The sequence below is a fragment of the Tachysurus fulvidraco genome, chromosome 22 (assembly GCF_022655615.1).
Source record: "Tachysurus fulvidraco isolate hzauxx_2018 chromosome 22, HZAU_PFXX_2.0, whole genome shotgun sequence".
NCBI classification, from domain to species: domain Eukaryota; kingdom Metazoa; phylum Chordata; class Actinopteri; order Siluriformes; family Bagridae; genus Tachysurus; species Tachysurus fulvidraco.
This window is the reverse complement of record NC_062539.1, coordinates 6,652,457-6,665,014: the sequence shown is the minus strand read 5'-3', so window position 1 is coordinate 6,665,014 and position 12,558 is coordinate 6,652,457. Positions and strand designations below refer to the sequence as shown.

The 12,558-nt window shown below is 38.4% G+C and overlaps 1 protein-coding gene across 2 annotated transcripts in view; it reads right to left on the bottom strand.

Moving 5' to 3' along the window:
- LOC113645218 (CUGBP Elav-like family member 5) overlaps window positions 1-12,558 on the bottom strand; it is a 187,209-nt gene that overhangs the window by 32,649 nt on the left and 142,002 nt on the right. For both annotated transcript variants that reach the window (XM_027150709.2, XM_027150710.2), the window contains exons 4-5: window positions 10,644-10,772; window positions 7,121-7,200 (exon numbers count right to left, since the gene is read on the bottom strand). In XM_027150709.2, coding sequence (XP_027006510.1) covers window positions 7,121-7,200; window positions 10,644-10,772 — 209 coding nt within the window. The remainder of the gene's footprint in view (window positions 1-7,120; window positions 7,201-10,643; window positions 10,773-12,558) is intronic.

Genomic DNA, 12,558 nt, shown 5'->3' with positions numbered 1-12,558 from the left:
AAGGTTTTGCTGTAAGCTCCTAAAAATGAAGCTTCCCCCCAACCCCCGCCCCCCAAATTCGCCATTTTACAGTGACATCCAACATGGTATTACTGAGAAATCCGGTGTAGTATAGTGAAGACAACAAACATTTGACTAAGTTGCAGAATACAACACGGTTATATGACGCAGTCAATTGACAATGACAGCAAGCTACGAGATGGCAAGCAGGATGGTGTATAGAGTCTATACTGGCATGATAGTTGGAGCTTTAGCAGCTGATCGGTTTGAGCAGAGTGTGCAGATGAGGAGCTGAGAAATCTATACAGATTAAAGGACTAAAGCACCGCTGCATTGCTCTCTATAGATAGAGATGAAGCAAGAGCTAAATTCTACTGCACCTCTATCAGCGAACAAGCAGCAGCGTCGTGGGACCCAGGAAATCGAGTCTGATAAAAGAGGTTTAAAGTAAAAAATAAGAACGAATCATCATTTTAATTTGAAATTAATCCGATCACGTGCCAATTATAAACAGACTCACTTTGGACTTGTGTTTGAGTTCAAAATGATGTCATTTTTATGAATGACAAAAACTGTTTCGTCTGAATCTGCTTCCCATCACGCATTCTTTACACACACACACACACACACACACACACACACACACACACACACACACACACACACACACACACACACACACACACTTGCTCATTAAGAGGCTTCTAATCATTTAGTGCAACACATGACCTTTGGTGTGGAGGCTACGACTTCCTGGAAATCAATCAGCTGTAAAGGCCAGAATACTCTCAACTAATGATCACACAGGAGAAAGGAGACAGCAGGAAGACGTGCCAAAGAGACAGAAGCAACAGAAGGACAGGGGTGTTTAGTTTTAACAGCAGCTTTGTTCATGTTGCTGTTAATCTATGTTTAAACATTTTATTTACACGTACTGTATATTGATGATGATTAAGAATGAAATGTAGTGTCAGCTCAAACCCCATCTCTCAACACACACCACAGCTTACACACACGTCCCCATCGCAGATTACACACCCCAGAACTCACACACTCCTGGTCTCACACTGAGAGCCAACAACGTCTGACTTCCGGCGATAAAATAATTCATTTGTTTCTATTGATTGAAAATGACTGATGAGTCCATTTCCGTTCAGTTTCCAGATTAAACTCCAGTGTCTTGGTAAAAAGGGTTATCTCTAATAATATATTTTGCAGGGGACTGAATTGATGTGATTAGTAAGTCAGACATTACACTAATGTTATCGCTTGTTACTCTGACAGAACACACGACCCCATGTTGTTACGGTAACGTTGGGTTACATGTAATGTTCATGTAAATGGAGCTTTTCCTCTTGGATCTCCAGAATGAATGAATGAATACAGACTGGAAGAAATCTTTGAACACACACACACACACACACACACACACACACACACACACACACACACACACACACACACACACACACACACACACGCACACACGCACACAAACACACACACACACACACACACACACACACACACACACACACACACACACACACACACACACACACACACACACACACACACACACACACACACACACAAACAGCATTTTCGATTGTTTAAGGTATAGTAGATCACATCTACACTACATTCTATGGATGTCTCACACACACACAAACACACAAACACACACAAACACACACACATATTCACTCACCAGAACTATACAAAGTATACGCTCAGTTTTTCTTGAGCACCCGAAGACACTAAGCCTGTTAATCTGAGTTTTCACAGTTTCTCGATTCTTGTATATATTCTTTGCCTAGTTTGCCCTGTTTACTATTTCCTGTATTTTTTCTCCTGTCTTTGAACCTGCCTAGTTTCTTGTATTCATTTGAACTAAAATGAACCCTTTCAGCATTTCCTTCACAAGACACGGCATATTTTCAGCCAGAAACACAACACTGCTGCAAGTGCAGCTTTCATACAGAAATCACTGTCATTGCATATATAATAAATAAAATATATAAAAAAATATACGTTTACAGTTTTAAAAAATCCACATTTTTGTTTGTTACAGAATGGATCACCCCCCCCCCTCCATGATATCCTGCATTATTTAGTTTAATTAATTAATTATTTTATGTTTTTAATTATTATTATTCATTTTAATTGGATTCAAATCTTTTCTGTTTTATTTTACTATATTTTATATTGAATTATTAATAGTATTTTTTTTAATTAAGCATTATATATTTATATGTGTAGCTTATCTTGATGATGGTCCTTGCTCCTTATCTTCTTTGGCTTCTTCTGGTAATAAACCGATCCAATTTGTTTTTACTGTGTGTAAAATGAGCATGCTATTTCTGCATTGCAGCTTGATAGCTTCTAGACTGCTTTTGAAAAGGTTACACTCGGTGGTGAAGTTGTTAATGCATAATTTTTTTATTATTAACATGCGCTGCAAAAAAAAACAACAAAAAAAAAAAAACACCTTTACTTTTGCTGGCATGGGATGTGTTTATTTTACCTGGAAACTTTAATTAGCTTTTATAGTAGAACACATCATTGGTATTTAAGGTCCATGTTTTGTGCCTGAATTACTTTAAAGGTGAAGATTTAGTGAAGTACTTTTATTAGAGTCATTACTGAAACATATTCTGAAACTCCATCCCCAAAATCTGAGATGTTTTTCTTTTTTAAATTAGTTACTATATGATCACATTTATGTGAAGTACTGCTTTAAGTCTAAAATAAAGACCTATCTGTATTAGAATCCTCCTAAATACGGTCTCTGTTTTATATTTAAAGATTTCTGTCTGTATTCATTCATTCATTCATTCTGGAGATTCAAGAGGAAACGCTCCATTTGCATGAACATTACATGTAAACCAAGTCACGGCATGTCGACGTTAACGGGCGTTGTGTGTCCTGTCAGAGTAACAAACGATAACATTAGTGTAACATTCATTCATTCATTTTCTACCGCTTATCCGAACTACCTCGGGTCACGGGGAGCCTGTGCCTATCTCAGGCGTCATTGGGCATCAAGACAGGATACACCCTGGACGGAGTGCCAACCCATCGCAGGGCACACACACACTCTCTCATTCACTCACACACTCACATACTACAGACAATGTTCCAGAGATGCCAATCAACCTACCATGCATGTCTTTGGACCGAGGGAGGAAACCGGAGTACCCGGAGGAAACCCCTGAGGCACGGGGAGAACATGCAAACTCCACACACACAAGGCGGAGGCGGGAATCGAACCCCCAACCCTGAGGTGTGAGGCAAACGTGCTAACCACTAAGCCACCGTGCTCCACATGAGTGTAACATGTCTGACTTATTAATCACATCATTTCAGTCCCAGCAAAATATATTATTAGACCTGGATTGCGAGACCCTTTTTACCAGGACACTGGAGTTTAATCTGGAAACAGAACGGAAATTGACTCATCAGACATTTTCAATCGATAGAAACAAATGAATTATTTTATCGCTGTAAATCTAATAGAAAATGACTCAGGACTAATTGTGTGAGACGTTTTTAGATTTTTGGCGGTTGTAGATGACGCCTTCAAATTTTAGCTGTCGTGAACGAGCACTTGGGGCGTCTCAGGGAGCAGGAATGGGTTCGATATCAACATTTACTTTGAGAACAGAAACATATTTGTTTTTCTGCAAATTTCTATGAATATGTCAAAACTATTAGCTAGGGAAAAAAACAGAAAAGTTTTTCTAAAAGTTCTTAAACCCCATAGTGTCTACTTTCATGTGAGTCATTAACCATTTAATGGCACAGATTACATTTCACATTTAAAAATGAAATTAGATCCCTTACAGAAGTATTATATATCAAGCTTTATTTAACTTGTAGCTTTTCCTTACTGTGAATGGGTAAATAACCAACCAGATTACAATCCATTACAACTCAGTGTTCTTTATCTATAAAACAGATTATGAAAAGATTATTCTCCTCCTTCATTATGATGTGTATTTCCTTTAGACTGACCTCAATCTCTAATTTTTGTCATCTTTGGTTCAAGTTTGCAAAGACTAGCCATGAAAAAAGCAGAAAGGTAAGAAGAATAGGAAGCAGACCAAATACACCTCATTAGAAAATAATACATGAACTTAATCTTAATATATTTCAGATAGATGATGCTACAGAATTAATTCTACAGACAACTGCAAACTTATGTAAGACTACACTGTATGGTGGAAAGTCTTTTTTTCCCCCTTGGCTTTCACAGGTCATTATCATGTCATGTAACATCATTTTCATTTCAATTTCTAAGCAGAGATGAAAATGGGATTGTTTTTTTCCAGTCCAATCTCTCCCACCAGCTCCCGAAGGAATTCTGACCAATCCTGCATGCTCACACAGTCATATTTTTTTCAGTTGTGCTTGTAATAAACGTATTTTGTTTATGTAAATAAAATACTCGTGTGGTATAATGAAATCCGTCATGGTCAGCGTTCTGTGAAAGAGCGCATTCAGTGCTGTGGGCTGCACGCCGTTATCCAGTCCCACTCAGTTAGTTTAAAGCCACACATTCCAGCTCACGGACGGTTTGTTTTCAAACTCTATTGAGACCTGAGATGAACATGGTGGGAAAACCTCCCAGACGCTGATGTACACAGAATTTGCTTTCAAGAAGGAAGCAATAAAGAGGGATCTGTTGATGGACATGAGCTCCCATGCTGTGCTCTCTGTTCCAGTGAATTATTTCTGCTGAGCTGCTAACTCGTCCACATCGGGGCTACGATAAGCGACGTCCTTAAACAGTAAGATATGATACACAAATATGTATAACAGAAGTAAATAAATAAATGTGTGTGTATATATATATATATATATATATATATATATATATATATATATATATATATATATATATATATATATATATATACACTTTAATAATTGACAGATTTATTTATTCAAAACAGTTTTCATTTTTGATGTCATGGTTATGCTGTATTACTACTTTACCTATCAGCCCCATCATATCACATGACCATGTACCATGTACGTGATCCTTCACAACTGTTCTGTTACCCCTAATAATCACCTGTATTTAAGGTCTGTGTACATCATACTTTTAGTGTTGTGATGTCATAGTGCTGTGCCACAGTTCAGCTTACAACTCATAGTCATGTCTGTTTTCTGTGTTGTCACAATGTTGATTTGGCTAGAACTTGCATCTGGTTTTACCTCCCAAACCTGACATTATCTGTTAATCAGATTATTCTTAATGTAAATGTAAGAATAAAAGGCTGGATATATGCAACTTTTGGAGGCAAGTGGATGTTACTTTTTATGTTACTTTTGGAGGCAAGTGAACAGAAAGCTAGGGTGCCAAAACATTTGGAGGCAAGAGTGTTTTGATATGTCACATGTCCATGTAGTGCTAATTTCTGATTTTCACATGACATCACGTGACGACATGTTACGTGACCAGAATGCATGTGAGAATGAGTTTTCCTCATTGGGCTGAGTGTTTAAATATATGACATGTTCACGTTGTGCAAATTTTTTATTTTGCTTATTTTGGGGGCGGGGCTGCACGTGACGTCACGTGGTGTTGAGGGCCACCAGAATACCCGATACAAAAGTACCCAATACTTTTGAAGAAAAGTGGCTACTGAGGGTTTGGACATTTCATGTCAATTCTGCAGTCATTATGGGATTCTATTTATTATTATACTGCATAGAACATGCCATTCTTAATGTTGAATGAATAATATAGATAGATAGATAGATAGATAGATAGATAGATAGATAGATAGATAGATAGATAGATAGATAGATAGATAGATAGATAGATAGATAGATAGATAGATAGATGTGTGGTAAATGTATTGACTGGGGGCCAATACTTTTGGAATCATTGCATTGATAGTGTGAAGTTGATAGTTACATGTATTGAGAGTCTCCTTTACATCTACAGTGACTAGGAGAGCACAGAAGAGAATCCGTGCCTGAGCTCTGCGAACGCTGCGTGTATGAGAGCTTAAAGGAATTTTAGGAATTTCCCATTCAAGTCTATGGGAGTTTTTGGGATATTTGATCGCCGACTACGGGAAAACCGGAAGTTCCCGAGTTTGGTCGAGTTGGCCAAGTTTGGTGCAAATCGCTCAAAAACTTGCCGAGTTATAAACCTCCAAAAATTTATAATGGGAGTCTATGGGAAAAAAGGCCAATCTGAGCTTCTGTACCGGGAATGTAGGAATTCCGATCGCTTAGAAAAGTAATAGCATAAAACTTCAGACCAGGGTCTACGACAGGGTCTCTGAGAGGAGTAGCAATTAATAAAAAGTTGTCTAAGAAAAATAACACTATTAGCATAACAGAAGCCGACATAATAAGGTTGATGAAAGCAATGTGTAGAATAGAAGATGTTAAATTCCATACAATACAATAACCATTTTAAAATAGAAGTGTGCATAATAGATCAGTGAATCTATTGAGTACATCTCTATTCTCTCTCTGACACCTCCGTTGTTCGCATTCTCTCTTTTCCCTCTCTCTTTTCTTCTCTGTTTTTAATCCCCAGTCAGTGTTTATTTATTCATTCTTATACAGATAGGATTTCATTCTTTTTCTCCATCCATCTCGCTCTTCTCCTCCGGTGCTGCCCCCCACCCCCCCACCCCACAATGCCTCCCTGAACCAGTTGAAGAATTCATCAGTCATGCGCACAGAGGGGAGATAAAGAGGAGTATTTCTCCAGAGTGGTGTAGGGGGGGGGCAGATTGGGAAGGGGAAAGAGAGGAGTGATGAGAGGAGAGGAGAGGGTGATGGAGGGGGGGAAAGGAGAGGGTGATGGAGGGGGGGGGGAAGGAGAGGGTGATGGAGGGGGGGGAAGGAGAGGGTGATGGAGGGGGGAAAGAGCCTCAGCGTGGAGCAGATCAGTGAGCTCATTTGCACTTAGATTGACGTCGATGCAAGAGAAGGTACATGCAAGCAAGAGTCACTGCTCTGGAGCTTGATGCCTTGTGAACATGAAATGACCTACTATTTGTGTGTGTGTGTGTGTGTGTGTGTGTGTGTGTGTGTGTGTGTGTGTGTGTGTGTGTGTGTGTGTGTGTGTGTAAAAAGATATACTCACAGGCATGGTCTGGCTCCCATGGAGGCCACTGATTGCTGACTGAGCCTCGGTGTGTGTGGAGAACTTAACAAAGGCACATCCTGCAGGACACACACACACACACACACACACACACACACACACACACACACACACACACACACACACACACACACACACACGGGACAGGAATAAGATTAAGGAAATAATCTAGAGCAGTGCAGTAGACTTGCTGTGTGGCTGTGTCTAAATGATTCAAGATTGCACGCACACACACACACACACACACACACACACACACACACACACACACACACACACACACACACACACACCACCACCACCACCACCACCACCCAAGATTCAGCAACTATTCTTTATACAGGATAAAGAATTTTCAGGCCAATGCTTGATTTTCTCGTTGCATCATTTCAGAGAAAATGATTAATATTCATGAATAGTACACGACATCATTCCACTCTTACTAGTCTGTTGTGTTATAGCTGTTGACAGGTGAATATTATAGTAACACTTTATTTGAAGGATACGTACACTGGGCTTTCGTAAGACATAAGATGTGCATAAACATTTGAAATTGATGCTGTAGGACTTCTGTAGAATCTCCTGAGGTGACAAAGGGCCTCATTTATCAAGCTGGATATGAAACGTTTATTTGTAAATCTGTTCACAGAAACATTTACCCAAGAAAAATGCTATTCCTGAAAATCCACTTCATTCAGAAAAGCATTCACATCGTATCAGAGCTCATGAGGTTACGTATAATGAGATTCACTAGACATCCAACCTTGACTGACAGATCAAATCTGGTGATTGTGCAATTTTTGATTTTGTGAAAATTTCAGTCCAGTAAAACTATCTATTTGATTAGGGAAAAAGTAATGGCGCCCTGTTAAAGGAGATTAAAACGATTACTCTTCTGTAGTAGCTGACACTCTATTGTTAGCTGTAGCACATGCTACTCACGCTAGCCATCGTTTTGTTCTTTACCTTTTGTGGAGTTTTGTGCTCAACACTTACTTCATGATTTGCATTTATTCTACAAACAGTCCTACACAAGCACGAAGAAAATCTCTGTGTACATTTGAAACTAGAACATTTATATATATTTACTACAATATATAATAAATGAGGCACAGAGATTTTAGGGCAGTCAACATCAACCAGGTGAGAGAACACCTCGCATTTATGGCATGACGTTATAATTACACAAACAAACAAACAAACACATCAATAAGGTGTCCTGTAATTACTCAATAGTTTATAGTAATTACCATATAATGTATAAGTAATTAATAATCAACGACTTAATTTAGCAATTAGCATGTGTTAATTCAGCACTCATAAAGTTTGCTGTCTGCTTGCAGTTGGGTAACAAAGTGCAGTACTGTAAACAGGTCTGTGTTGTTCTGTGTATACCACTGTATTGCAGTGTATTGTACCGTCTGTCTTTCACTGTCTTCTGCCTCGTATTGTTTGCACACCTTTGCACACGTGCACTTTATGGGGAACTGTGTCGATGTACTTAGTTCTTAGTTCTGTGTTGTTTTATGTAGCGTCAGGATTCTGAAGGAATGTAGTTTCCAATCACTGTGCACTGTAGCGGCTATATATGGCTGAAATGACAATGAAGGCTGTCTGTGTGTGTGTGTGTGTGTGTGTGTGTGTGTGTGTGTGTGTGTGTGTGTGTGTGTGTGTGTGTGAGAGAGAGAGAGAGAGAGAGAGAGAGAGAGAGAACCTCTTGGATGGGATTTAAATGATACTGGTGTCCCGCTGAGATGCAGTTACTCAGGAAAGGATTCTGCCACTTTAGTGTCAAGGCCTTCCGTCAAACGCCTCCATGCTGGAACATCAGCCTGACAAGCTGGCATGTTTGTGTGTGTGTGTGTGTGTGTGTGTGTGTGTGTGTGTGTGTGTGTGTGTGTGTGTGTGTGTGTGTGTGTGTGTGTGTGTGTGTGTACAAAATACATGGGTTTGAGAAAAAGAGTGTCAGAGCATCTAGCTGTCAGCGCATACATCATGTATGTGTTTTAGATTTGTGTGTGTGTGTGTGTGTGTGTGTGTGTGTGTGTGTGTGTGTGTGTGTGTACAAATACATGTGTTTGACAGAAATAGAGTAAGAGCATCTAGCTGTCAGTGCATACATCATGCATGTGAACTAGATATTGTGTGTGTGTGTGTGTGTGTGTGTGTGTGTGTGTGTGTGTGTGTGTGTGTGTGTGTGCGTGTGTAGACAGACTGACAGAATAAAACAGAACGTGTAAACGACAGCACAGCTGGAGTCCATCCAAATGCGCTTCTATTTACAGGGCAGGTTTTTGTGTTCATAAGAATCAGTTGTTTCTCTTTGTGCAGATCAAGTGTTTCACTTTGTCGCTGAAATGCTGCAAACAATCTGAAATCAAAGCGTAAACCACGTTTCTCATCGAAACACTCTCTTTTTAGGTTATTCTTCTCAGGTTTATCTTGTCGAGTTATTCATACAGGACGTTTCATACAGAAAATCAAGCTCAGTCTGCTTTATACGACATGTTAAAAAAGTGAACCAACAAACGGCGAGAATAAAATGTGACATGTTCCGTTAACATCCCGTCCATAACATTCAAATATTTAATCATACTGATCGTTTAATACTGGTGAACACAGCTAGGTTTCGCTAATAGATTAAAGTTAGAGTTAGAGACTAGGGCATTAAATCATAAGCAGTCAATTAATATAATTGAACCATAAAGGTCACAGTTTTCCAGTATTCCTGGAGATGGAGCTGGACTTGGTCCAACTAAATCTAAGCGTCTTTCCTAATCCATAACCCACACAGTGCCGTACATCACCTTACACACTTATCCAGCCTGAATCACACTCTGATGTCTCCACACCCCTGGAATATTGGCTTGACTCCATCCAGGTAGGAGGAGCTGGATGAGGTTAGACTTCACCCCACTGAATTTTTGTTCTGCATCACAGAGCTTTTTGGCTTTACTTTGGTTCTGTATACTTTATTAAAATTCTGTTAATATAACAGTACATTCAAAAATGGAACATTTCCTCTAACAGAAGTGTTTTTTCTCTTCTACCACAATCATTTCTCAACATTACCAAGTCCTTATTCCTAATTTAAGGACAACACGCCATACTTTTAGTCATTTATAATTCTGGATTTGAAATCATGAATGGTTGCTTCGCTTTCTTTCTTTTTTGTTCCTTATACAAGTCAATGTGTATGTGGTTACCATAGAAACAATTACACAGAATGAACTAATATGAAAAGCCTTTATGAAGTCAACTGTAGACATAAAAAAAACGATAAAAAAAATGGTTAGCAATTTAATAATAATAATAATAATAATAATAATAATAATAATAATAATACATTTTTTCGGATTATTATTACGATTATGATTATGATTATTATGATTATTATTATTATTATTATTATTATTATTATTATTATTAAGATTTCTATTTTACAACCTAAATTAAATATTCATTTTCATGAACATGACTTAAGAAAGAAGCCTCTTCACACCTTTGCTGTTTCCGTCAGGACCCCTCAATACGGTGCACTCTTCAATCACTCCATAAGGCTCGAAAAGGCGGTACACGTCCTCCTCTGTCTGCTGTTTGTTCAGCATGCCGACAAACAGCTTCCTGTCCTCTGCAACACAAGATTGTAAAACATGTCTGTTATAATTCCTGACATGTCATCTTCACATTCTGCTCTTGCTTTGCTTTGCAGCGCATTACTTCAGTTCTTCATTTAGCTGTCTAAGCATCACACAGATATACAGTACTGTATGAGTGCTGCAGATGCTGGTGACCTGAGAAATAACACTAGTGCCCAGGGCATCACCTAACACTGGTGAACTCTGCACTGGAACATCAGGAATAATAATAATAATAGCAATAATGAAGCACTATGAGTCTCTGAAATCGGTGCCTATTAACACACACAAGCTACATACTGTATCACAGAACTCCTGTACCAATTAAAGCTGCACAAGGTGCTGTCATGGCTCATGTTCACACTTTTATGCCTCTCATTTTCCTGAATATCACAACCTAAAGTTGTATTTTGCAAATGTGAGTCTCCATAGATTAATACATGATCATAAGACAACTACCGTAACACAATATTCTCCCGTTTCAGCACGCTGTTCAGGAACGTGATGCTATCTCCAGCGCACTTCGAAAAGATTCCACTCCTTATTGTGCTGTCTTGTTAGTTATATACAGGACACTAACACTCGTATATTTGCACGTTCATGCAGTTCATCCGATCATGTGGTGGCAACACAATGCACAAAAATTACACAGATACAGGTCAAGAGCTTTGGTTAAACATAATGTATTAGAACAAACACGTTAATATAAACCTGTGACTTGTGGTGGAGCTGGAAGTGCTTCTGACCAATCGGAATCAAGAACTCGACATTACTGTGGTATGAATAGGTATAACAAACAAAAATCTACTAAGTAAACGTAGTAAGCTAAATACTTACAAGACTATAAAATATCTAAACAATTTTGATGTAATAATTTGAAAACATCAAATGTGAAAGTGTAAATCTGTTCTTGGTGACCAGAGCCTGGTCGTTAGTCCCAGACAGGATGGTTTGTGTATTTAAGAAGCTGCTGATCGCCTGAGATTTAAACAAACAGTGTTTACACCAAGTGGTACAAGAAGTCAAATAATCACTGTTTACAACCATTGTGTACACAAGAGCATCTCAGAACACACAGTTTTGACACAAGATTGTTTAATTCGGTCATCAGGAGACTGAAACCAGACAGCCGATTAGAAAATCTGATGAAGGTTCATTTTTGCTGCCATATGATTGTATAATTGGATAATTGCAGGAATAAACTGTAGTACACGGTAGTAAATCTGAGCTAAAACTAGTACATCTGTGCAATTTCATTCTTTTATGACATTCTGCATTCAAAATGTATATGAAAATGTGTAAAACATTACGAGATGCTTAAACTTTGAAACGGAATTTCACCGACTGCTTTAAATGTGTGAGGACTTTTTAGGTTTTAACTCACATGTCAAGTCAATGGCTTATTTTTTCTTATCTTTTTAAACCATACAAACATTATGTTCAGTATCCAAACTTATCAAACAAATGAAAGATAAAGAGAAGAAATAACTTCATCATGCTTTTACAGTGTGTGAACTGTACTGTAGTGTTCACAGGGAGGGATACAGTACAACTACATGATAAAAACCTTCATAAAAAATATATTTCCTATTATAACCATGGAAAAGTGCAACATTATAAGTGTAACATAATGTGGTATTATGACCTTTTCTGTGTTGCTTGTTTTTTTTTTTGCAAAGACCCCCTACCATGCACAGTCTGATGTTTTCCCTACAGTAACATTCATGATGCAGCTGATCAGCTAATTATTAAGCCCTTTAATGAAGTGAGCCAGGTGTG